Source organism: Anolis sagrei, chromosome 1 (genome assembly GCF_037176765.1).
Source record: "Anolis sagrei isolate rAnoSag1 chromosome 1, rAnoSag1.mat, whole genome shotgun sequence".
Taxonomy (NCBI): domain Eukaryota; kingdom Metazoa; phylum Chordata; class Lepidosauria; order Squamata; family Dactyloidae; genus Anolis; species Anolis sagrei.
The window spans coordinates 251,995,144-252,022,545 of NC_090021.1; the positions used below are offsets into that span (position 1 = coordinate 251,995,144).

Consider the following 27,402-nt stretch of genomic DNA (forward strand, 5'->3'; position numbering starts at 1 on the left):
TTTAAATGGGACTCAAACCATACAGCTGTGTAAAAAAAATCTATGGCTCCAATGCTATAAAAAGACATGTTTAAACAAGCTCAAGACATGCTGCATTTCCAAACAGCCGAAATGGAATGGAAAATTGAATCTATGATGGTTGAAATCAGTAAGAAGACTTCAAAATGGGGGGGGGGGGGGGGGGAGAACTATAATATTCACTGTGTAGACAATTTTCCCCAGCTTGACTATTTACTGTTATGTAAGTAACACTAATTTTTGGAGATACACTTTGACAAATTTCTGAACCAAGCAGGAAAAAGATTCCAGTGATGGAAAAATTGGTTAGATAACATTTTGTGCCATTGTACTGCTTTATAATGAGGTAATTTGCAGTTAAAAATAGTCAAGAGGCGTGCATAATGGGAAACAGGTGACAAAGCATATTGATTTATTTCCTTTGCATGAACACATAATACTGCAATAAAATGAATCAATCCACATTTTGTTACAAAATAACAACATTGCAAAAGTACTTTTCAATAATCCAAACTTTATATTTCAAAAACTCTGTAGCCAAGGTGATGTTAAAGAGAGTAATTTTAGAAGGCTGCAGAAGCTTATTAGAAATCTTGTTTCCTAAGAAGTAACTGCAACTAAATTACCCAGAATTAAGTGCTTTGTGACTTCCTCCACGGAATCCACAGTAACTTTGAGCCTGTGAAGTATTCTGTTTTTACCAATCACAGTTACAGCAAACATTGGGCACAGTCCAATTACAACCAAACCCCCATTCCATTTTTTTCAATGTTGCAATTACTGTTTTGTGTATTGTGCTTAATTGTTATATTAAATGAGCAAACCATATCTGTATTCAAAGGGCAATGCAGGTTTCTACTTGTCAAATATCTTGAAAGACAGTAGAAACACTCAGAATCCTTCACTGTTAGATCCACTATCCACCCAAGCCCCGCTCTGTGCACCGTTATCCATTGCAATTGAATCAGCAAGCAGAAACCTGTAATAATCTACGCCCTGCAATTAAACACTTATCAGGTGTGAAGAATATGCAACTCTTCAGAGATTCACCACAGAGGGCCCTTAATTCCAAATAGGGGAACCCTGTGCACTTTAGAGGACTTAAAACCGAAGAGGAAAGGAGTGTAAACCTAAATATGGGAATGGAACAGATACTTTACAGTTTTGTAGGTGAGCTTGTAGGTTGAGCGCAACTGTCTACATGCTAGGATTTGCATTCAGGCCCTAATTCAAATACAGACACTAGCAAAAAAAAAAAAAAAAGGGGTCTTAAGAACCATAAAACTGTTTGAGTGACAATTCATTATATATTTCCATCTAATCAAAATAACTGCACAAAGTAATCAGACCAGGACAGGCACATGCTGGAAAGGCAAACAGAAGAAAAATACCTAGGCAATCATCTTTTTTTCCAAGAATAGGTAAATGCCCTAATTGAGCGCTTATATTTTGAAAATTGGTGTTAGCTTCATAGTAAAATCATTAGCTAGTCTTCCAACAGAAAAAGGATACATCTTCCTTAAACTAAGGACTATTTACAAGATGTACAATTTGTACACAATACATCTAGCCCAGTGGATATGGGTATGCATATTTCCCTTGCTTTTTGCACATGAAACTTCCTCATGTTTAGGCACTTCTCATTCAATCGTAGAGGCATGAATATGAATGAGGGAGCCTATGCTTGAAGGGGCACTCTGGCACTTGGAACAATCATAAAGCTCTGGATCAAAACCAGGGCATTATGTTCCTCATGGCAACATTTTACAAGTTAAAACCTAATAATTACTTCCTACCCAGTAAATGACTATCATTAAAAAACAATTACCAACTGTCAAGTGGTGGTGTGATTCCTACATTTATACATTTCAATATGAACTCATAAATGTAGTTTGATGTCAGCTGCCATTTTTATAGTAATTAATTTCTAAAATTGCTAGTATTTTCTTAAACTGCAATTATTTTACTGTCAAAGACAGCAACAGTTATTTGTTTGAAATACTGGCAAAAATAAATTAACATTAGCATTTCATCAGATAAAACCTGATCAGCATCCCTTCAACCAAATAGATTCATACGTGAGAGCTATAAAAGGAAAGTCAGTCTCTTGCACAACATGAAACATACATTTTCGGAGTCATTGGTCAAACTACTTCTCTGTTGTCAAAAAAAGAATGAATTAATAAAGAAAACAGGCAGTCCATTACTCCACTGGGCTGTAGAATCTGCTGGGCAATCCATTATTATTTACTAATCATAAATGACTTTCACTGTCATTCAAGATTAAGAGGATTGATAAACAGGAATTATTCACATGAAGCCAACATAAACAGATAAGGCATACATCAAACGTTGTACAGATTTGTTAAAATTAACAATTCTCATCAGGTTTTCAATGTAAAAAAAGGTACAGATCACCCCAATCAGCTGTGATTATTTTGCCTTCATGGCCCGTAAATAAAACTGAACAAGAAGTTCAGAAACATATTTTTCGTTTACAAGTCTCCTCTGTTAAATGTTGAAAGATCAACTAGAAAAGTGATCATAAAATCCGATGATCCTGAGATGAAATATGAGAAGTGAAGATCCAGGCTGACCTCTATTCAAACTTTTGTTTAAGTTTTTTCTGGAAAACAGCTGGCAGGATGGAGAGAATAGCTAGAACCATAAGAATAAAAACAGAGTTCCAGGAAACTGCTTCTCCTGCTGTTGTAAGTTGGTAAAGTGTTGTTCCAGCTTTGATTGCTACAAAAGATGGTGGTGCAACACCTGAAAAAAACAACAAGGCAGTGAAGACAATGGCTTACAAACAATAAAACATTTAAATATAACAATAGCATTTGTAATACTTGATCATTTCATCGCTCATTTCCTCTCTGATATAAGCAAATCATAAAGGGGAAGATCTTTTTCTAGTATCGTGGCTGTTCTTTTTATTTCACGACCAGATTTCTATGTCTCTTACCTAATTACATATACTAGCCCCATACCTTCTGATTAGTGAATTACGGCAGGGATCCTGCTCCTGACTGTCACAGCCTCACCGACAGGTGGGAGGGTTTTATCATCCACTTATGCAGCTGCAAAATAGACCTTCTTTTCTTAGTGTGACTGAAATCTGGTAAAGTAGGTTTGAGAGGGCAATTTTAATCACAGTTGTGACTAGAGATTGTGAATATAGAACAATTATAGATGAGTAAGGTGTTCTATGGAGACTTGGGAGTGGTGAAATTCTTGAGGAATTGTGGTGTCAGATGTTTGTGGCTTTAAAACTCGAAGTCAGCACTTTCAATTGAGCAGGGATATTATACAACAGCCTTATGTTTATATTGGTTTGCAGAAAAAACAGCAGCCCTGAAATTCTGGATAAAAACAATCAACTGGGATTTATACCAATGAGCAAAATCCAGATTGCCTTGTAAATATTTACAGGAGCAACATGAATTCTACCAAGGTGTGCATTATCTTTTCTGGGTGTCATAGGACTAGACGTCCATCTATTCAGTGTCAAAGCAGGTTGGTGGAGCCAATTCAACTACAAGTATGCAACCAGGCCCTGAACTAGAAGATCTGGCAACATCAAGCAGCCGTAATACTTATTTCTGAGAACAGGATTTCCATGGCTGCAATGGTAATGTCCAGACAACATCTTCATCTTCTTCGTGACTTAAGTAGACTCTTGTCTTTTCTTGACTTAGAACAGAAACATCATAGCCAAATCTCTGCCCAGGGCCACACTCAAATGAGCCGCCTGGTAGGAATTCAGCAGCTTTTCCTGAAGTGCATCAGGAAGATATGTGTCCAGAGGCACTGTAGTGGTGAAATCGAATTCCATTTGGCCTTGTGCAGAGATGAGGCCTAGAAGAACACTATCTGCGCAATGATATAAACAAACACATTGAAGTAACAAATGAGCCACCAAGATTTTTGTGAATATATTGGGACCTGAGAGAAAATGGAATGGGGGAGCCATGACTGAAAATGATTGATGTTGTCAGAAAAGTTCAAGAAAGGTATGCTCCTTGCAACTAAAGGTAAGTCTCTGTCAAGATCTGAGCAGGACTGTTAATAGAAGGATCTTCTCTTCATTGCGTTGAAGTTGACTTCACAGTACATCCACTGACAATCAAAACCATTTCAGTTCAACCACAGATGGAAATTAGATTGTAGAATATTCAAATAAATCTGGACCCATGTCATAACCACACATTCCACCACAGTATTCAGGGAATAGAAATTTGATGCTAAGTGATTTTAATATTAACTCATGTAGTTTAAGCATTGGATTTTTCATAACTGGTTTTGCTGCTTCAGAACTATGGGTTGTTGTATGTTTTTCGGGTTGTATGGCCATGTTCTGTAAGTATTCTCTCCTGACGTTTCGCCTGCATCTGTGGCATGCAAACTCAGAGGTTGTGAGGTTTGTTGGAAGCTGGTCACCTCTCAACAAGGAAATTTCCCAGGCAGTAACAAGCCACACCTAAAAAACGTCAGGCCATCAAATGCTAATCAAGGTGGACAATTGAAACATTCACACCTAGCTCCAACAGACAAGAGTTCTTTCTCCTACCTACTTTCAACAGATATATAAACCCAATTTTCCCCTTTTCAACAAACCTCACAACCTCTGAAAATGCTTGCCACAGATGCAGGCAAAACATCAATCAGGAGATAATGCTTCTAGAACATGGCCATACAACTCGAGAAACCTACAACAACCCAGTGATTCCGGCCATGAAAGTCTTCAACAATACATTGTTAGAACTATCTTGCCCTGATATGAGGGACTCTTATTTCTGTGGCTTTCTTTACTAGAGCTTTCTATCAGGAAGGACTAGGATCTTTGTTTTCCAGATTATACAAGGAGTGAGCAGTCTTGACTCTGTGACTAATTTTGAAATCATAATGGCATATACAAATACATTTATCTTATAGAATGCTCTACTCGACAAGCAGGTATCCATCCTTAGCATATCTGTAAGCCACAGTCAAGTAGATGATGCTGGGGTTGAATGGTTTCTTTGTCACTACTGCTGCCACAGAAAGGGTTCTAAAATGGGATCTGACTGTGATGGCTCTTCTACATTTTAGCTCTTTCATTCACCAGTAAACCATATTTGATTACATCCCCTAACAAAAACCCCTCAAAGCTAGAATAAGAACATGAAAGAGCAACAAAAGCAAAATTTCCTCAATTATCCAATAGGTGGGGCTATATACTCATACATCATACACTACATTTTTACAATATTAACTATTAAAATAATTCTTACCTAGAAAAGTACCAATGAAAAACACTTTCAGTGGTACATTTATTACAGGAGAGGTTATATTGATAAACCAGTTAGGAAGGAAAGGCGTTATTCTCAAAAATATTATGTAGTTAATGAGGTGTTCTCTGTGCCGTTCAACCTGTGGAATATAAAAACTCCAATTAAAAACATCTAGGCCTAGATACATAATTCTCTTTACTGCATCACTACTTCCTCTCCACCCATGACTAACAGATTTTATCCTAGCTAAGCCTGCACCATCTACAAATGAGAGGGGTGTATTAGCAAGCAGTAATATGAATAATATTTAAGGAGAAGTTAATTTCGGGCTGGGAGGACAGGTCAATAAAGCCTGAAACTTGCAATAATATGGATAATATGGAAGGGGTGAATGAATTTAAGTCTGGAGGGAAAACATAAAGGCTACAGCAACCATGGGATGCTATCTAACTACTGAAGTACGCATGCATGAATAACTTAACTTAAAGAGGAAAAAGATTTAAAGTACTCAGAAAGATCCTGTGAGCTTCTAGAGATGAGGACATCTAACTGTTTAGAGAACTTCTAGTTCACTTATTATCAATTGCTGTATTGTATTCACATGTCATAAATATTGCCAAAGACAGAATGATGATAAGAGAAGTTGGGGTCTAACGTTATGTATATCAGCACAATACATTATACCAGAAAAAAAAAGTTCCTTCATCCATATATTTAATAATTTAGGACAGATATTCCACTTTGGTCTTACCTGTTTTGACCATTTCACTGCTTTCTCTGTTAAATATCTATATACAACTGGTCTTCCAACCAAATAAGACAACATATAGCAGAAAGATGCCCCAAGTCCAGAGCACTGCAAAATAATTGAAAACTGTTACCTTACATATCCATCCTCATTATAATGTATATGCAATAATGACATTTCAAATTATTTCTTTGGTCAAGAATTTAATTAAATAAGTATCATTTTCCCTAGGACTATAATACCAGATTACCTGCAGGGGTAGGACATTTCCCCAATCTCAATGTGAAAAAATAACCTTGCATGTAGAAGAACTACATTTAGGAAGTAACGTTTTTTCTCTCTCTCTCTATGTATAAATATTATATAATCTTTGAAGCCAATATAATTTTAAACCAACCTTATTTACAGTGTCCTAATTTTGGAATTAAAACATTCCAAATGGTTTAAGTTGCCCAATTTTATAACCATCTCAGAAAGGATGTTTCTAAAAGAAATACAGGCTTTTGAAATTAAAAAAAAATCATGGACCAAAAAATTGCAATAAATCAGTTACTTAGGCATTATTGTGCCTGCTAAAGCTCTTCACTGGGACAACATCAGCAGTAGACTTTGCATAATTTAGCATTCATTTAGAAAGTAGCCATTTTTTAACGTTGTCCCTTAACGTATTACTACTTCTACATATTTCAAAAGAAAACTTCAACTGCCGATTCATTATGGATAAAAAACTGGATAGTAAATGCAGATTACTTCTTCAGTATATGGTAACAGCAGTAAGAACACTGCTCAAACCTGGAAACAAGTAAACATTGGCCAAAGAATTGGATTAAGGTTGCTGGATTACCACAAATTACCAAATTGGTATGGGTTTTAAAGAATATAATAACTGAAGAGTGTTTTTTGAAAGGCTGAAAACTTTTTGTGGACTGTCTGAGTAATAAGAGATGCAATAATCTGTGGTTATAATAATTTTTTCTTTATTTCATTAGTTTGGATTCAAGGATTGGAACTCATATGCTTCAGTTAATGTTTAGCATTATGTTCTGGTTTTGTTTTGTTATGTTTTTCTTTGTTTTCTTCATTTCTTGTCTTCTATTTTCTCTTTTTCTAAATGTATATTAAATTGATTGTGAATTAGATATTTAAATATTTTTTTAAAAAAGGAAACCAGATGTCCTAGTGGTGAAAAATTAGCAAATGCTGGATTGCTATAACTTATTCCTTATCTTAGTAAATTAGAATTTTATGGAAAGCAAGCCAAGTCTGCTGTGAGTGTATTAATAATTAGGACTAGACACTGATTTGCTATAGGCTGCTGTGACATCTTTAGTACTTTTTAATTAATTCACTAATTTGAAAACTGGGTAATATCTAACATTGTTGGCTTCAGAGGTTATATATTCACATAGTGCTTAGCTGTAGGGCTAGGTATGCATCTAATAACATCAATGAACTGTGGATTAAATCCATTTGAAACAGGGTGCAAAAGTTCAGTTCAAAAGTCTGAATCCCAAATTCCTGAGCAGATTTTACTGCACTAAACCATGCTTTTGTAACTTCCTGTCTCAATTATCACAATGCACTATTGTATTGCCTCAAAACATGGCTTGGATGTTTCAGCTGGGGCAGAATATAATCCTCCTAATGGCTGTTAGGATGTGGGCATATATGTAGCCTGTTTTGCACCAGCTTCACCCACTGTCAATTTGTTTCACAGAACAATTCAAAGTGCTGGTTTTAATCTTTATGCATGAAGGACCATCTCCCCTATCTGAGGTCATATGCTTAATAAGATCTTAATAGCATTTAAGCTCAGGCTATCATTTGGTCATTGGGGCAAAACACCCAAGTATTTTTTTACAATCCTTCTGTATTTGCAAACCTTTCTTGCTGAAGAGTTGACTTCTCTGACACTTTTAAAGAGATATTACTGCACACTTCTTTCCATTAGGCCTTTTGATTGCTTTCAACTGTGTGTTTTGAGGCTGTTGTATTATACTGTTAGCTACAAATTTTATTTTGCTACTCTATATCAGGCATGGGCAAACTTCAGGTCTCCAGGTGTTTTGGACTTCAACTCCCACAATTCCCAATAGCCGGTAAACTGGCTGGGATTTCAGAAAGTTATGAAGTCCAAAACACCCGGAGGGCTGAGTTTGCCCATGCTTTCTCTAAATATTCACAGGATGTGGTCTAAAATATTTCAACAAATACTAAGTCCTCAGTATTTACACATTACATATTAGACATATTACTCTTATACTTATATTATCAGCTTGTATAGAAGAGGTTAAATAAATAACAGTGAATAAGTGCATTTTCAACTTGTAAGTAATACTTACCAAACAAACAAGAAAAAGAGCTAGTGGAAAGGGATAGAGAAATCCAGAAAGTATACTCAGAAATATAGATCCTGGAATAGCAAATGTTTGCAGGCTGGGTGGTTAAGTTAAGGACAAAATTGCTTAGAAGTTGAAAACATGCAAATCAATAATACACTTACTTATTCAAAAGTAAATTCCACAGGATCTTACTCATAAACCAGTGTATTTATGAATGCCACCTTAGAAATGTAAACATCAACAGCACATTTTATAGGAACAATATTCCCGCCTGTGTAAGTAAGAGTTACCTGCACTATTTGAATGGGACACATGCTTTTTCAAGCAAAGGACACACAACTCCTGTTCAGACATTTGTTTTTGGATAAATAATAAAGGGGGCCGGGAACGAACACATCATTCCTGCTTCTATCGCAGTAAATTGCCAGAGAAGGCTTAACAAATTGCCATAACAGCTTTGGCTGAGGTGGTGCTTCCAACTGCATGTACCTCCATCCAGCTGAACGTAGATACAGTTCCTTTTTATACTTTCCCCCCCTCAACTTGGGGAGGTTGGGAGAAGGAGACAACAGAGCGCTAGAGTGCTTGTCCCTGGATTTATATAAAACAAACACATTAATAGGGTTTAAGAAATCCTACACAGAGTCTCTTCATTATATGTATACATATACATATGTGTAGGTATCTACACTCAGTTGTTAGTCTCAACTGAGGCATACTCATTAGTAAATTCATGTGCACAAGTTCAATTGATTCTGCAAATGTACTGTAGCTGGGACTAGAAACCATACTTAGGCCAACACAGACAGTCCCCGAATTACAAACATCCAACTTACAAATGACTCATAGTTAAAAATGGGGCTGAGACAACAGAAAATGAAGAAAATCTACCCCTTGGAAAGGAAATTCACTCCTCATTAAATCTGAAATATGTATAGTAAATTCCTGTTTACTAAATGTTTATATTTATTAACTGTTAATCAATCTTAACTTTTTTTCTTTGTAAGCTCCTTCACCTATGTAATCTAGTTTAAGCATCATTTATAATTTAAAAAATTGTTATCTTGTAAAAGGTTGCTCCAAGCAATTCAAGCAAGACTATGCTCTTTTAAATAACTAAGAGTCTAACAATAACTAACAGCGTCAAAAACAATCAAATTAGCATATGCTACCCCCATAGGGAAAAACATTCGCAAAAATATAGCTGGTTTTAGTGAAACTAAAACTATGTGCTAAGAATTTTCTTTCATAAATGGCTTCACAAAGCCAAACCTTTTGTTTACGTGAATAACTAAAAGCTTCCTGAACACTCTTGTTCCCCATCATGTTTTCTGAACAACATTTTTACTGCTTTAGAAATAGGAATAATTGCGTTGGTATTAATGTTTTCCTTCCTAAAATGCCAAGTATTTCAAGTTACTACAATTATTACCTTTTGCTGTCAATAATTGTTAAAGAAGAGTGCACACACTTTAAAACCAGTCCGGTATGAAAAGATAGCACTGTGCACTGAAGTTAACCAGGCCCTCAATTTAAAGTACCTGCTCAGACTTTATGAGTATAATGTCTTTACAAAAGATTAGAATCACCAAAGTCACAGGATTTTTGAAAGTATGAAATCAAGCTCCGTTGTCTTCAACTGGGCATCAATAGGCATGTTTAGGGTTCAAGCCTAAATGGCGTGATTTTAATAACTGTTTTTAAATCGTGTTGTTTATTGGTGGGTTTTAATATAAAGGTTATTATATTATCGATGTTTAATTTTTTATGCTCTATGTCGGAATGTTCTTCTATGTTTATGTTTTAATTTGGTTAGATTAATTTACAGTTATTGTCTTGCTATTATCTTTTGGTTTTCACATGTATGTAGAGCATTGAATTTTGCTTTTATAATATACTCTATTATTTCTATACATTCTAATTCTTCCCCTTTGGAGCCAATTCTTATGGTAAATAGACCAAATTCAGACCAAAATATAAGGGAATAAGAAGAAGGAAGAGCCTTCAGAGCTGATTCTGTTTTTTCATGGAAAAGATCATTGTGTGTTTATATTAATCAACTAGCTGTGCCCTGCCACGCGTTGCTGTGGCCTATAGTAAAACTTATCAAAGTTGAGGTAGATATCTGGACTATTATGAAAGAGAGGTACCTACCTATTCCTTCCCCCTTTTCCTCCCCCTTTCTCTCCTTTCTTCCTTCTCTACCTCTTTCTTTCCTTCTTTCACTACTTGGTTTCATCCTTCTCTCTTTCCTTCATTCCCTCCCCCTTTCTTCCTTCCCTGTTTGCTTCCTTCTTTCTCTTTTTATTTCATTTTATTTCACCACCATCATAACAATAACAATAATGCAATGCATTGCCTCTGGGACCTGACACCTCTCCCATTCCCCCAGGGTCTAATAGGAATAATAGCATAATAATAATAGAAATAACAACCTTTACCCGCCACGCGTTGCTGTGGCCAACCTTCCCTCTTTCTCTCCTTCTTTCCCTCCTTCCTTCCTTCCTTCCCTCCCTCCCATCTTTCCTTCTCCTCTTCCTTCTCTATCTCTTTCCTTCCTTCCTCCTTTTTCTTTCTCTTCTGGTCTCTTTTCTTCCTTCTCTCTTCCCTTCTTTCTTTCCTTCCCTCCCTCTTTCTCTACATCTTCCCCCTTCCTTCACTCCCTCTTTCCTTCCTTCATTCCCTTTTTTCTTTCCTTCTCTCCTTCCTTCCTTCCCCCTTTTTCTTTCACTTCTGGTCTCTTTTCTTCCTTCTCTCTTTCCTTCTTTCCTTCCCTCCCTCTTTCTCTACATCTTCCCCCTTCCTTCACTCCCTCTTTCCTTCCTTCATTTCCTTTTTTCTTTCCTTCTCTCCTTCCTTCCTTCCTTCCCTCTTTTTCTTTCCCTCCCCCCGTCTCTCATTTCTTCCTTCTCTACCTCTTTCCTTCCTTCCCCCTTTTTCTTTCTCTTCTGCTGTTTCTCTTTTCTTTCCTTCCATCTTTCCCTTTCTTTCCCTTTCTTCTTCATTCTTTCTCTAACTTTCCTTCCTTCCCCCTTTTTCTTTACCTCCCTTTCTCTTTCTTCCTTCTTTCCTTCCCTCCCTTCTTTCCTGGATTTTTACAGGGCGGGAAGGGGCGGGGTGGCGTTTGGAGGTGGCGTGAAGTAAAAGGAGGTAAGATTGGGGCGGGGGAGTGATGGAGCGTGGGATTGCGTGTGTGTGTGCGGCGGCGGGGGGAGTGATGGAGCGTGGGGTTGCATGTGTGTGTGTGCGGCGGCGGGGGGAGTGATGGAGCGTGGGGTTGTGTGTGTGCGTGCGGCAGGGTGTGTGTGTGTGCGGGAAGCGGCGCGGCGGGGCTTGGAGTGGGCATGGCTTCCGCAGAGGGAACGTTGGCCGGAAGGCTGTGTGTGCGCGCCAGGGAACTTGCGGCTGGGCGCCAATGCGCATGCTCAGTTGTTTTGCCGTTTTGTGAGTGTGTTGTTGTGTTGTTTTTCATTTTGAGTAGATATGTTTGTACCTTGTGGGTTGTGTTATGGGCATGGGAATTTTGGTTAAGTTTCGTTGGGGTTTTTTTTTTTAGTTTTGTTGTTTTGCCGTTTTGTGAGTGTGTTGTGTTGTTTTTCATTTTGAATAGATATGTTTGTACCTTGTGGGTTGTGTTATGGGCATGGGAATTTTGGTTAAGTTTCCATTGGTTTTTTTTAGTTTTGTTGTTTTGTGAGTGTGTTGTTGTGTTGTTTTTCATTTTGAGTAGATATGTTTGTACCTTGTGGGTTGTGTTATGGGCATGGGAATTTTGGTTAAGTTTCGTTGGGGTTTTTTTGAGTTTTGTTGTTTTGCTGTTTTGTGAGTGTTGTTGTGTTGTTTTTCATTTTGAGTAGATATGTTTGTACCTTGTGGGTTGTGTTATGGGCATGGGAATTTTGGCTAAGTTTCGTTGGGTTTTTTTAGAGTTTTGCTGTCCCGTTGAACCAACCTAACAGATTTATATATATAGATAATTGTCTGGACTGTTGTTCTGTAATCAATCAATTAATTAAAGAGACTGTTTAGCTACATGTACTGAATTAGATTCTTCTCAAATGGAACTGAGAAGTAGTGAGTGAAGGTACAGCTATACTAGGGACAGAACAAACTCCCCCAAACAGAAAAATCATAATATTTAAGTCACTTTGTTTAGGAAAAAAAGATGAATAGAAGGAGCAGTACAAAAGGGCATGAAAAAAGTAGATAGTTTTTTCTACTTCTCTCATACCAAGAGAAGTGATCTATTCTGAAGCAGAATGGTAATTCAGGGGTTACATCTACACTGCAGAAATCATGCAGTTTGACACCAATTTAACTGCTATGGAATCCTGGGAGTTGTACTTTGACAAGGTCTTTAGCTTTCTCTGCCAAAGAATGCCAGTGCCTCACCAAACTACAACTCGAAAGATTCCTTTATATTGAGCTGTGGCAGTCAAATGGCATGAATTCTACATGCAGCCATGGTGTCAAAAAGAAATACCTCTTCATACTGTGCATAGATAAATTATCATCTTTAACTTCACGGGGGGAAAATAGAAGTTATACCACATCATAGTGTGCAGTTTTCAATCAAGGATACAAAACATAGGTAGCAAAATAGGCCACTAATACTTGTACATAGAAAGCATCCTTGTATCTAGAAAGGACTTTTCCTAAGGCTTTAGCATCATCCATGTCTCTGGGAACCTTTATACATTCTCTCTCTTCTCTGCAGGAGAAAATAAAATAAACATCAGATAACTTGTCTCCCAAATAAAATATGTACACATATACCACTATGCGCTGATGAATAAGTTAGTCCAAAATATAACAAAAAAGGTATTGCACTTTGTAATAATAATAAATAATAAATTAATTTTATTTATACCATGCTACCATCTCCCGAGAGGGACTTGGGGCGGTTTACAAGGCACTCCAAGTGCAGCATAACAAAAACAGTATATGAGAATAAAACAATATCATGTAAAATTATAAAAACATCCACTGTCACGAAGGAATTGTATTTATTTACAATATTTATATACCGCTTTTCTCAAGATTCAGGCACTGGACATTTTTACATTTGCCATGTTTGGAAGTTCTGTGAAATCTAGTCCCCCCTCCAACAGGACTTTTAGAGATAATAAGATGAACTTGAAAAGAGTCTCTAGAAAGAAAACAAATTCTCTGACATACTTACTCACTAAGCTGCGGGAAGTTTTGATAGACCATAAACATAACAGAAGCCGCCGTTAAGAAAATGGAAACTAATATAAGAAGTGACATTCGGGCAGAGCCACCTTCTTTATGGGCTTTTCCTGAAATAGAACAAATTGATAATTAATGTAAGCATTTTGATATGTAATAACTACAGACACTGGGATGAGGACACTGAGGTTTTATATGTAGTTATATACATGTATTTCTATTCCTTTTCTTCAAAACGTGAAACATATCAAGAAACAATCTGTAACATTGCCGTTCATTAGCTGTGGTATAATGTCTACCCATACTGAATTATTTTAAATGTTTCTCAGCACTAAAATGGGGAAAACAAATCTAAAATGGTAAAATTATTCAAGAACTGTTAACTAAGCCCATTATACTCAGAAAAGACCATTATACTCAGAAAAGTTTGAAGCAGCTGAGAAAGCAATGTTTAACAGGCACTATTATAATTTTTGTTTATATGCTTTTATTTAGTTTTTAATTTAGTTTTATTCTAATATTGTAATTTATGTTTTATTATCTTTTAAAAAAGATCTTGCTTTATACTCTCAGCCCCATTTTATTTACTTACTTATTTATTTAATTATTTATTTATGGCATTTCTACCCCACCTTTCTCCAACTTGGAGGGACTCAAGGCAGCTTACACACAGGCAACTAATCGATGGAGGCGAGGTACAAAAATAAAGTTATTATTATTATTATTATTATTATTATTATTATAAACAAGATCCAGTGTTGTCCAAATGGCTACACTTGGTCTAACCATACCAATGCCTAGCATTTATAATAGTCCAAAAGCATACAGATTCCAAAGCTGCAGAACAATCTTAAGAAACACCCACTGTTTCAGATGCATTTGCAGCCTACAATGACTTGGAACACACATTGGCCTCTGTTAATTAACTCTGTCAATAGGCCAGAGAAAGTACATCCACATCAGGGATTCTTAACTTTTTATGGTTCGCAAACCCCTTTGCCAGTCAGGTGAAAACCACAGACTCCTTCTCAAAATGTTGTTGCAGACAGTTTTATGATGCTCAACATTTGCATGTCATGCACTATACAACAGTTATAATTCAATATTAAATAAATACAACTGTAACTTACTGCATACATTCATAAGTGAAGGAAATGCTAGATTTCAGTCAGAGAAAATAAATGTAATAAGTTTTTTTTTCCATTCAAGGTAATGGACCCCTTGAAATCTTTTCATGGACCCCTGGTTAAAAACTCCTGATCTACACAGACCAAAAGAAAACTCTGCTCCAATTGTCAACTTGGCTAGGGGTACAGAAATTTTTTGCCTTTATATTTTTAAAGGCAGAGATACCAATGTAGCCCACGCAAAGTTAACAATGTCTAAGCTTGCTTGCTCATTTATTTAAATCAGTACAAACACACTTAAGTCTGCATTGATCGCGGTTACTGTAATATGGCAGCACAGATTAACCACAGAAAGTCTGTTTAAGTGCCGTAAGTGCTTACAGTACAATAAATATGAATTAATATATTCAGGAATGAAAGCATAAGTTTGACAAAGATTTAAGTTTGCTCATGACTAGTTCTCTGGGTTCAAGGGAGTTCTCTTATCTCATTAGATATAGGATAATATTGCATTAAGTTTATCAATTATTAAGCCAGCACCCCTTGCTAAATATAGGAAACCTGTATGATTCATGGCAACTGTTCCACTCATTCATCGTTAGGCAACTGGTTAGTACACTCAGTGCTACTTATCTGCTTAAGAGCAATAATAATCCCAGAGTGTTTATTGCAAATAGTGGAGCCAGGATTGCGCAATGTGTGCACCATATTCCCTCTTGTAACATGACATGGTGATGAGCTGGCAGAAAGGGAACAGAGGTGATGAAACATACATATAAAGAGGAAAATATGATGACGATGATGATTCATAACAAATGTATCAGGTTTAGCAATTTGCCTTTGTCTAGCATACTTTTTTATGTGTGCCTTAACATAAGACAGACCATATGTACAGCTGTTCTAAAGTTATATTACCTTTTTAAAAAAAATCTGTGCTTTCTGGCCCAGTATATCTGTCCGAATGGCTCTCCCTCTACATCCCACCCCGGAGTCTAAGATCTTCTGGGGAGGCCCTGCTCTCGACCCCGCCTCTATCACAAGTGAGGTTGGCGGGGACGAGGAGCAGGGCCTTCTCGGTGGTGGCCCCCCACCTGTGGAATTCGCTCCCGGGGAGATTAGATCGGCGACATCACTCCTTTCCTTTAGGAAAAAACTGAAGACATGGATTTGGGACCAGGCATTCGGTTAACCGGGCAGATAAAGAAAGGGCTTGACAGTGGTCAGGAAATGACTAATGGAATGGAATTATGGAACTCTGAAAGACAAACGCTGAGCATGTGAATAGTTTTTATATGATGTGTTATATACTGATTGTTTTGATTGTTTTAACTGTGATAATTGTTTTAACTATGGTTTTGTACATTATGTGTAATTTGTATAGGCATCGAATTGTGCCTTTTTTGTAAGCCGCCCTGATTCCCCCCTCAGGGGTTGAGAAGGGCGGGGTAAAAGTACCCGAAATAAATAGATAAAATAAATTTCTGGCTGGTACTATGAGACAAATGAAGAAACTATATAAAGTTTGATCCCAATATCTGTGGGACCAGTATCCAGAGTTCTGTTTACCCACAACCAACAAATATGTCTATATAGGCATCTTCTATAGATCTTTCAGTATGGAAAATAAACAACTCTATGGTAATTTTTAGCCAGGCGTCCTTCATTTCATTAGGGTTTGCTATTATAGGTCTCGTGTATATATGTGAGGTTCAGAAATGTATTCTTCGAATATACAGAGGTCATACTGTATTACCATTACTATCGACATCTGGAAACCTTTACCAAAAGGAAATTATTTATATTCCACAAAGTTTTAGAAGTGAGAGAAGTAAAACAAGTGTTGTGAATCAATCAGTTTTAAAGTCTACAGTATCCCTCTTAATTGCAGTATGGGAAATAAAATTATACATCCATTTGTTCAATATTTTTAGAGAAAATAAGAATTTACCACGATCATTTACTTATTAGAGACCCCTATGAATTCCAGGCGGTGCTTATTGGTAAGTGGGATTGCGGGAGAGTGTCTGGCTGACATTATTTATCATTTATTTACAGGATTTATATTCCGCCTTTCTCACCCCACAGGGGACTCAGGGCGGATTACAATGTACACATACATGGCAAACATTCAATGCCATAGACACACAACACATATAGACAGACAGCCAGAGGCTATTTAACATTCTAACTTCTGACCACCAGGGGAGCTGTCGCTTCACCATCCATCTGCGACACTGATGAAGTACTTCCGCATTCCCCACATGCTTTTTGCTGGAGATTTTTTATGGCCACGTAAATTCTGTTTAATTAGCCTCCCCACACATAGGTGGTACCTAAATTTCCTACTTGACAGATGCAACTGTATTTCGGGTTGCAAAGGTCGACAAAGAGCTACACAATTGGCCGGAAGCTCACTCCGACCCAGGCTGGCTTCGAACTCATGACCTTTTAGTCAGTAGTGATCCTCTGTATAGCATTGTACTTACCATACTCTTTAGTATGGAGTGTCATAAGGAGTATGGCAAATATCTCTAATTTCAGCAAGTTTTATATCAATATATGTGTGTGTGTGTGTGTGCATGGTTATAATTACCACTTTTTACACATTAATACTAATATGATTCCAAAACTTTGTTGTATCAAATTTAACCCAGAATTTCCTATGGTAGCAAATGCTGTCTAATCATATTGCTATGCCAAACTGTTAGCACCAGAAACCATTGCAACAGGGCTGAAAGCAGATAAGTCACCATGTATTCTCAGGACCAAATATAACGATTATAAAAAAAAAGCAATTGTATGAATATGTGCTCATGTATGTCTGAATTATGCACTCAACAGCAAGAATTGGTATAGCAAATACTGATGAAACTCAAAAATCTCCAAGTCAATCACAGCTTTGTTTGCGCTCTTCACCCTTGCCTTCAAGTGTTTTTAAATGTCCATGTCAGTTTCTAGGAATTGCTGTCATATTGGTAGCTCCACAAGAGATACCAGGTTAATAGGGCAACAAACTTCTATCTTACTGTGAATTCTATTTGCATTAGGAGGACATTAGGATCTAATTTGGAACAAATTTTAGTGCGAACAAGTTCTAAAGATCATTAGAACCACACAGCTACAGCCTGTGCAAAGAACATTTATTTGTACTCACCTCAACTACAGAAGCCTTTATAGCTAATTTAAGATCAAGTTACAAGTAGAATTTGGCAAAGATCACTCAGTTACATATTCATTATGGGAAAGGAGGGTGGGTTTTTTGCTATTTCAATCCACAGATGTGATGTCAAGACTGAAACATATATATTAATTTAAAATTGTAACAGAATTAACACTGCACATTTCTTCTGCATATACCTATTCACAAGTTCATTGCTTTATCAAACAATACTGTAAGAATTCAAACATATCAGCGCTGAATAACCACATCAGCTATGCATATGTGAATTATTTTCAAAGATTTTAATAAAACTGTACTTGGGTGCCACACCACTTTGGACAAATTATGTATCTTGAAACCTTGCCATTATGGGTTGAAGATGTCAAAACATAGACTTATAGAACAAAATCATAAGAGTTGGAAGAGACCACCTGGGCCACCCAGCCTCTGTCTAAAACCTTCCAAGGAAGGAGACTCCACCACACTCCAAGGCAGAGAGTTCCATTGCTGAACAGCTCTTACAGTCAGGAAGTTCTTCCTAACGTTCAGGTAGAATCTCCTTTCCTGTAATTTGAACCCATTGCTCTGAGTCCTAGTCTCCAGGGCAGCAGAAAACAAGTCTGCCCCCTCTTCCTTATGAGAGCCTTTCAACTATTTAAACATGGTGATAATGTCTCCTCTCAACCTTCCCTTCTGCAGGCTAAACAGACCCAGATCTTTAAGATACCCCACTTAGGGCATGGTCTCTAGATCTTTGATATTTTCAGTCACCCTCCTCTGGTCACATTTCAATTTGTCAATATCCCTCGTGAATTGTGGTGCCCAGAACTGGACACGGTATTCCAGGTGAGGTCTGACCAAAGCAGAATAGAAAGGCACCATTACTTCCCTTGATCTAGACCCGTGATGGTGAACCTATGGCATGCGTGTCAGCACTGACACGCATGGCTATTTTTGATGACACGCAGACACATGCAGCCACATACAGAGAAGTACACCTTATAAGAGCCAATCTAATTCCATCCTTAAATTTGTAAAAGGCTCTACAAATTTAACATCAGCACATTTGAGCATTGCTCACTCCATAACTCAACATGGATTATATATTTTTTCTTATTTAAACTATAAATATTGCAATATTATGGTGTGTTTTTTTCTCTCGAAGTGACACCCCACCTAAGTTATGCTCAGGTTTTTGGGGAATTTTGACACACCAAACTCAAAAGGTTTCCCATCACTGATCTAGACACTATATTCCTTTTGAAGCAATCCAAATCCCATTGGCTTTTTAGCTGCTGCATCACATTGTTGACTCATGTTTAATTTGTGGCCTATTAAGACTCCAACATCTTTTCCACATGTTGTCGAGTCAAATGTCACTCATCTTGTATCTATGCATTTCATATTTTTTTCTGCCTAAGTGTAGTATCCCACATTTCCCCTCGATGAAATTATTTTGGCCCAGCCATCCTTCCTTCTACCGAGTTACAAAGGCTCTACATCCAACAGGCGAAATTTGCTAGCTTTATCAATGTCAGGCTATGAATCAAAGCAGATTAATTTGTGCCAAAAGGTTTAGGGACAATACCTTAAAATATGCCTTAAATGACAACTTCAGACGAATAAATTATTCTCTGAAGTGAAGTTTTTTTGTAAGCACTCACTCTGTTCTGATATTATCTATAACCGTTCCAGGAAGCCCAGTCTTCAAACAAATGATTACAGCAGAGATAGAAATCATTCAGGCTTTCAGATGCTGAACTGCATCTGAAACTGCATCTCAGCAGTCATAGCCAACACAAAGTGCATCTATACAGGAGAATTAATGTAGTTTGGCACCAAATCTCTACTAAAAAAAATTATGCTGTAAAGGCTGTATTGGTGATGGAGTATGCTTCGCTTTTGAAGCAAACTGTGTTACACAAACAGATTAATTGGTGCCTAATTTGTAAACCACACCACTTACTTTGTATCATACTCTGCCCTTAATACCTGATCTGAAATTATTCTTACATAAATGTACATTGTTGTTCTAGATAATTGATTTGTTGGTCTGAATTAACAATAAGACACTTATTAACAAACTACCCAACTTCACCCTCAAACTTTGTTTTTTTTAAAAAAAAACATGCTAAAATTGCCTCACACAGCATCTTATGTTTATTCGCACCCAGAGTCCAGAAAGTAGAGTTCCAGTAAGCCTGCAACCAAAAAACTGTTTTCAGCAGCAGGGCTTACCAAGAAAAATATGAAATAAATATAAATATGTTGAACCTATGTAACAATCAATCAAATCATTTATTTCGGTCATTGACCAGCACAGGAAATAGAGTCACATTTCCATACAAACCTGGCAGGTTTGGTACATTAAAAATATAAATATAACTACTAAAAGCACAATATGGGTGAGGGAGCAGAAGGGGAAACAGGGTAAAAACATACAATGCCCAGATCCATCACCAAATTGTAGATTCAGGGAAGATTACTGGACACACAGTTGACTTTTGGAACTAGTCATTCCCTGGCGGATTTTGTATGCTGCTGCACAGAACTTTGCGACATTGTATGTTGTAGCTGAATTAGTATCTGCCAGTAGCAGGGAGGGAACCTATGTAACCCCCAAGAAAAGTGGGTTAGCTCAGGACAGACCTCAGAGTCAGTGTCCAAACACCTCTGTCACAATGGCTCAAACAAATGTGGGAGGAAAACAGGCCCATGCCTGTACATATAAGCTAACTTGGGGTGCCACCAGATCAGTGCTGCTTATCTCATTTTTTCCTCTTCTTACTAAAAATAGCAACAATTAATAAACACAGCCACTGATTTGCCAAGATTAAGGCCAGTGTTGCTCATTTTATTACATTTACTTTTCTACAACAACCTAATGTTTTTTTCCCAAGTAAATGTGTTCAGCTATCAGAACAGACGAAAACTCCCCTTTATTCCTATTGTCTGATGATGTGTTTTCAAGTGAGTTTCAAATGCAAAACTGTATCTGTTAGAGGATGATTTTTTTCCAATCAGATTTGATTTGCCCCTTTACCATACTAGGAATGCCAAAGGAATTGGGAAGTATGGAGGACGGAGAATTGTAGGATTTTATTATTATTGGAGAAGTTGATAAAAGAGCATTATAATTAATGCAGTTTGACACCACTTGGCTCAATGCTGTGAATTCATGAGAGTTGTAGTTTTACAAAGCCTCCAGCCAGCCTTCTCTGCCAAAAAGTTCTGGTGCCACACCAATCTACAATCCCATGATTCCACAGCACTGAGCCATGGCAATGAAAGTGATGACAAAATGCATTAATTTTACAGTATCAATGCACACCAAGATACTTACTTAAAAGAAGTAGATATATTTGATAACTACAGTATAGCATTCACTTGCTAAGTTGCAAGTCATTTGTCTATCCCGTGTTTGTACTTTGTTTTCTTTCTTATTCTAGTGGTTTGTTTTTCAGTCTCTGCATTTTTGTATGTTGTATAGCAGGCATGGGCAAACTACGGCCCACAATTGTGGGAGTTGAAGTCCAAAACACCTGGAGGACTGAAGTTTGCCCATGCCTGTACTATAGTCTTAAGTTTTTATAGTTTGGTAGGTGTTTTTTTTTCTTATATGTAACTTACGGATATATATATATATATATATAGGGGGGCTGGTGGCACAGCAGGTTAAACTGCTGAGCTACTGAACTTGCTGACTGAAAGGTTGGCAGTTCAAAACCGGGGACTGGGGTGAGCTTCCACTGTTAGCCCCAAGCTTCTGCCAACCTAGCAGTTCGAAAACATGCAAATGTGAGTAGATCAATAGGTACTGTGGTGGAAGTATGATAGCAGGGACCCAGTGCTGTTAGTGCTACGCTGGTTGTGTAACATGGCTCAGAATTAAAGAAGGGAACACGTGTGCCAGACACAGCACTATGTGCGCGAGAGACCGCATGTAGTGAGAGACGCAGTTATGACAGAGTCGACAAGGTAGTTTGGTAGAAGGGGGGGGGGGGGACACAGCCAAACATATTGATGTAGGCTATCCAGAGATCCAATGCAAGGTAGTTCGGCAGAAAGGACTAGGGGAAATAGCCAAGTATACTGATGTAAGTTATCTGGAAATATTCAAAAACATTGTTGCATTGGAAGGAAGGATAAAAAGGAGGGGAGAAATACAAGGAGTAGTGAAAATTACATTACTTCCCTGTTATCCTGTCCCACCAGCGTTACATTACTTCACTGGTATCCTGCTGCAGCTGCATCTCTTACTCGGTGCGCTTTCTCATGTGCCCTTCTCTAATTCAGAGCCGCCTTGTGAAACCAGCGTAGCGCTACCAGCACTGGGTCCCAGCTATCATACTTTTACTGGTGCCACTCCATGCAGTCATGCCAGCCACATTAACTAGGAAGTGTCTACAACGAGAACACCACACCCCAGAGTAGGACACGATTAGACTTAATGTCAAGGGGAAACCTTTGTTGTTGTTGTTGATTTGTTCAGTCACTTCCAACTCTTCGTGACCTCATGGACCAGCCCACGCCACCTTCAAAGTCAATACCATCCATCCATCTTGTCCTTGGTCAGCTGCTCTTCCTTCCCCAGCATCATTGCCTTCTCCAAGCTTTCATACATATAGTTTGGGTTAATGGGGGCTTTTTAAAGGAAAGGGGCAGGAAGAAAATTCCTGCTTCACAACAAAAAAGGGACCAGACAGTGCAATTTAAAACTTAAAGGCTGACAAGACCATAATTCAGCCCAGAAATTTAAAATGACCAATAGAGACTATTTGAGAGTGGAGATGCTAGTCAGAAAGCTGCATCTCGCCATTAGGCGCCTTTCCCAGAGGGCATCTGCATGGTAGAATTAATGTAGCTTGACATCCCTTTAACTGCCATGGCTCAATACCTGAGTTTCACAGGCTCCTGAGTCTTCCCTGCCAAAGAGTGATGGTGCCTCACCAAATTATGAATCCCAGATTCGATAGCCGTGCGCCATGGCAGCTGAAGTGGTGTCAAACTGCCTTAATTCCTCGGTGGAGACGCAGCAGCGCCAGTCCCCCTGACTCACCCTTCCTTCCCTGACCTTCCGCCCTCGCCTCACCCGGCTTCCTCCTTTCCCTCCTTCCTTCCGCCTCCTTTGCCCTCCCCTTCTCACATCCACCGCCTCATCTCCCACCTGCAATCAGCTTCTGCCGCTCCAAGGCCGCCTCGGCCTCCTTCAGCGCTTCTACCTCCGTCTCCGACGGCCTCCCCGAGCCTCGGTGCGCCATCGTCCCTTCAGCCCCCGCCGGCGCCGCCACACCATCAACACTGCTCGCCGGCCGGCGACGCGCAGGCCCCGCTCAGCCTCGGCCGGCGACAAGTATCGCGAGAGGAGGAGGAGCAGCACGAGGGGGCTGGATCGGACGCAGTCCGCCTTCTCGCGCCACCGCATGGCACTGCGCAGGCGCAGACCCAGTTCCGGACATAGACCCTCTCTTGTCGACAACTTCCGTGTCCTCTCTCTCTCTCTCCCCCTCCCCCGCTCACTGCACGAATGGTACGTTCTCTTCCCAAGTGAATACTGTACTGGGATTCTCCCAACGCAATCTAAAGGGGAGCGCAGTGGGCCCTCAATTGGTTCTCCCCATCCATGATTTGAAAATATTTGAAACCTTGATTTTGCCATTTTATAGAGCGGACACCATTTTGCTACGGCTTCTGGGGCTTGAGTACACACGAATTTTGGTGACCACGGTGCTACGTTTACAGGCTAATGGCTAAAAGGCCGAACAATACTATCACAGCACCAAATTGTGGGAATGTTCAGCCAAAAATAGGACTGGAACCATTGCAAGGCAATGTCTGGCAAGTCCCCATACTCATCCATTAAACACAATAGCAGTTTAAGCAGTTCCACCTTGTTTCCTTTGCTATGCTAATAATATAATGTATTTTTATTTTTTTTCGAACATTTTTACCCCGCCCTTCTCAACCCCTGGGGGGACTCAGGGCAGCTTACAATTGGCAATAATTCAGTACTGCATCATAAAATACAGAATAACAAATATAACAATTAAACATGAACATTAATAAATAAAGATTAAAACAGTATACTTACACTCTGATTAGCTATACATAAATATTATAATGTAATACAATATAATATATAATTATATTTTTTATATAACATGTAATATTACTAATAATATTGCAATATAATGGTGTAGTACAATGTAGTAATATATAATACTTATATTGTATTATGCTAATAATATAATATATTGTATTTATATATATATCTTGTAAGCTGCCCTGAGTCCCCTTCGGGATGAGAAGGGCAGCATATAAATGTTGTAAATAAATAGCACATACTTGATATACCTAGCAAACACATGTACACACATCCTTCTCTATTCTTCCTCCTCTCGTCCCACCACTGTTGCCCTTTAACCATCCCATTGGCTCCCTCCTTTGGCCCCAATACCATTGTTTCTCTCTTCTCTGGAAAACTTCTTTCATAGATTGTAGTGGTAACAGAGTTCCTTCTGGGTTGCTGTGTGTTTTCTGGGCTGCATGGCCATGTTCCAGAAGCATTCTCTTCTGACATTTCGCCTGCATCTATGGTAGGCATCCATAGATCCATAGAGAATGCATGCCATGGATGCAGGCGAAACGTCAGGAGAGAATGCATCTGGAACATGGCCATACAGCTCGGAAAACACACAACAACCCACTGATTCTGGCCATTAAAGCCTTAAACAATACAGGGTCCCTTCTTCTCTCTTTATTCTTCCTTCTGGGAGCAGCCATTGAGAATAGATCATATACTGTGTTCCCTCGCTACTTTGCGGTTCTCTTTTCACGGACTCACTGTTTCGCGGGTTTTTGCCTCCTGGCAACGATGGAGTGTGGAAGGGGATTTCACCCTCCCCCTCGAGAGAGAGGCAGCCAATCATTAAAAAAAGAGAGAGGATATACAAAGCAGTATGTAAATCACAGCTCTATAGCTCCTTCCTTTAAATCTCTCCTCGCTTCTGCCTCATCCTCGGAATGCGATATATATATACACACATACACATACATATAGAGTCCCTACCACTAGACCAGCAGCTAACCCCATTTCCATGAAGCTCATTTCCTTTCTGCCCACACATTTTGGCTTTTCCGTTTAAACTGGTCTGAATCAGCGTATATTCTCAGGGAACAAGGTTCCCCCAGGTATGACAGGTTCGAGTGGGGGTCACATGGGGCTGAGCCCACCCAAGAGCCTCTCCCGCGGACCCACAGCTATCCCAGATAGTTGCTCTGTTCCTGGTGCTGCATCAGTAATATGGGGTCCCCAGTACTCCTTGGCTGGTGACATGTATGCATCAGCAGTTGTGGGAAAGACCCTGGCCCCAGAGGAGGTCTCTCTAGGGACATACAACTTCCAATATAAGAAATTTAAACATAATTCCAAAAAGCTACCATGAATCCAAAAGCCTGGGCTTCACCAACACTTTCTTCTTGAATTATGTATCCTTTTTTCCTTTCTCTCCTTCAAATGTTTGCATGTGTATAGGGAAGCAGACAAGGACAACAAAGGGGGAAATAATTTTTCCAATTCTTTGTGCAGCCAAGACCCCTGCTTCTCCCTTATTTTGAAGATTATGAACTTATGCGGAAACCCCACTTGATTCATATTTTAATTTTTTTTTTTTATCTCTATGAAATATAATCAGTAGGAGAAAAACTTGGGCGGGAGGCACAACTTTGGACAATCATCCCTGGGACAATGTCCTTCTTGACATCCTGCAGAGGGACACCTGATTGCCATCTGAAACTTCCCTTCTGGGGAATTTGTGTTGCCAGCTGGACCTTAACAAGGATTGTGATAGCTCTTATGGTTCCACTATTTCCAATAGCCATTTCCTGAACTTAATCATTGTCTTCACAGCATGGAAATAAACCTGGGGACTTGTCACCCATTGCTCCCCTACACCCTGGACTTAATATCCCCATAATCTCATCATCTACCCATCCAGACACTCATTGTCTCCCACACTCCATTGACCAACACCCAGAGATGGGTGCAAAATCCTGGGAACCAGCCCACCCCAGGAAATGCCTCCATCTGCTGATTGGACACCCCAGGGCTTCCCCACCCGTCAGGGAGGGGGATCCTTATGTAATCACCACCCGGGCCAATCAGTGCTGCCAAAGCCTGCCCTCGGCCAATCAGATGCTGGGAAAACACTGGTGAGCTTGCAGCGTGAACCAATCAGGGAAACAACAGGGAATTTCAAGCCATAGCAATATTAATGCATGGAATTTCTTCTGTATAAATGTGACTGCACCTCCCGTATCCTTTTTGCTTGTTCATTTTGGCATCCGTTGTGGTACCCAGCATCCCTTCTGCAGATTGGGTAAATCTTCTGTCGTTTACCTTCAAACTGGTGAGGTCCTGATTTCTGATCTGGAACATTTGTGGTTAGTATGCTTGCCAGGCAGTTTGCCAGGCAGCCCTCGGTAACCAGCGATCTTTGATAACTTACATCTTTGGCTTCACAGCCCTATCATGGATTTTTCTTGACATTTTTTGTACAAAGGGTTTGCATTTGGCTCCCTCTGAAGCTGAGAGTGTGAGACTTGGAGAGTGGATCTCCATAACTATATTTTATGGTTCGTGGAGTTAAATCCTGCCTGATCCCCAGATCCCCTCCCTGATATTTTACATTGTCCTATCTCCCAGTGTTTTAAAATTTTATCTTTGAATTTGGCCCTGCCCAGTGTGATCATTTGTGTTTTAATGTTTGAGTTTATATTGCTGTGTCGCTTATTTATATTGGTTTTGCATCTTATGTTATTTTATTTTCTGATTTTCTGTTGTGTTTTTGTGTTATATTGTGTTTACTGTATTGATAGGCGTGGCCTCATGTAAGTCACCCCGAGTCCCCTTGGGGAGATGGAGGCGGGGTATAAATAAAGTTTTGTTGTTGTTGTTATTATTATTATTATTATTATTATTATTACCAAGTGAGGATTTGAACTCTAGTTTCCAGAGCCCTAGTCCAATGTGCAAACCACTTTGCCATTCTAGCTTCCATGTTCAGTGACAGCTTTCCAATAAGATACTAGAAATAAATCATAAACCACTGAAATACTGTGTCAGTCAATTGTGGTGTGATAGTTCTTGCATCATAGACTGCTCAGGAAGAACTCAGAAACTCGTGATAATGAAATCTTAATTAACAATTTGTCTTACCCAATTAATCGTTCTCTCCTTGTAATTACATTTCCTTTTGCAATTGCCGTTAAGTTTCCCTTTGTAATGTATTCCCTCTGTAATTAATTGTATCCCCTGCTTAAATTTCTGCCACTTTAATGTAAATAAACAAGTAGAACCAATTATTGTTTTTCAATTAATTTCATTTTTAGCAATTGGGTACTGCCAAGCATCTCTGTCACTACCAATCTTTCATGTTAGTGGGTCTTCCACTGAGTTTGGGGAAAAACCTTTGCTTGCAGATGGAACTTAAATTATGTGCTTGTAATATTGCTATTATAATGTCAAATTGCTACATTGACTGGC

At 38.8% G+C, this 27,402-nt stretch overlaps 1 protein-coding gene across 3 annotated transcripts; it reads right to left on the reverse strand.

The window, feature by feature from the left end:
- Positions 1-399: 399 nt before the first annotated feature.
- Positions 400-23,244, reverse strand: TMEM41B (transmembrane protein 41B). 3 transcript variants are annotated; one of them, XM_060767101.2, is made up of 7 exons: positions 23,026-23,244; positions 13,564-13,681; positions 12,964-13,092; positions 8,382-8,475; positions 6,043-6,147; positions 5,292-5,430; positions 400-2,787 (listed from the first exon to the last, which is right to left on the reverse strand). In XM_060767101.2, exons 1-7 carry the CDS (start codon positions 23,117-23,119, stop codon positions 2,618-2,620), a joined length of 849 nt encoding a protein of 282 aa, XP_060623084.2. In that variant the 5' UTR covers positions 23,120-23,244; the 3' UTR covers positions 400-2,617. The 3 variants fall into 3 exon arrangements, with proteins under 3 accessions (XP_060623084.2, XP_067318747.1, XP_067318746.1); XM_067462646.1 differs by lacking the exon at positions 23,026-23,244 and adding an exon at positions 22,756-22,899; XM_067462645.1 differs by lacking the exon at positions 23,026-23,244 and adding an exon at positions 22,324-22,714.
- Positions 23,245-27,402: the final 4,158 nt, after the last annotated feature.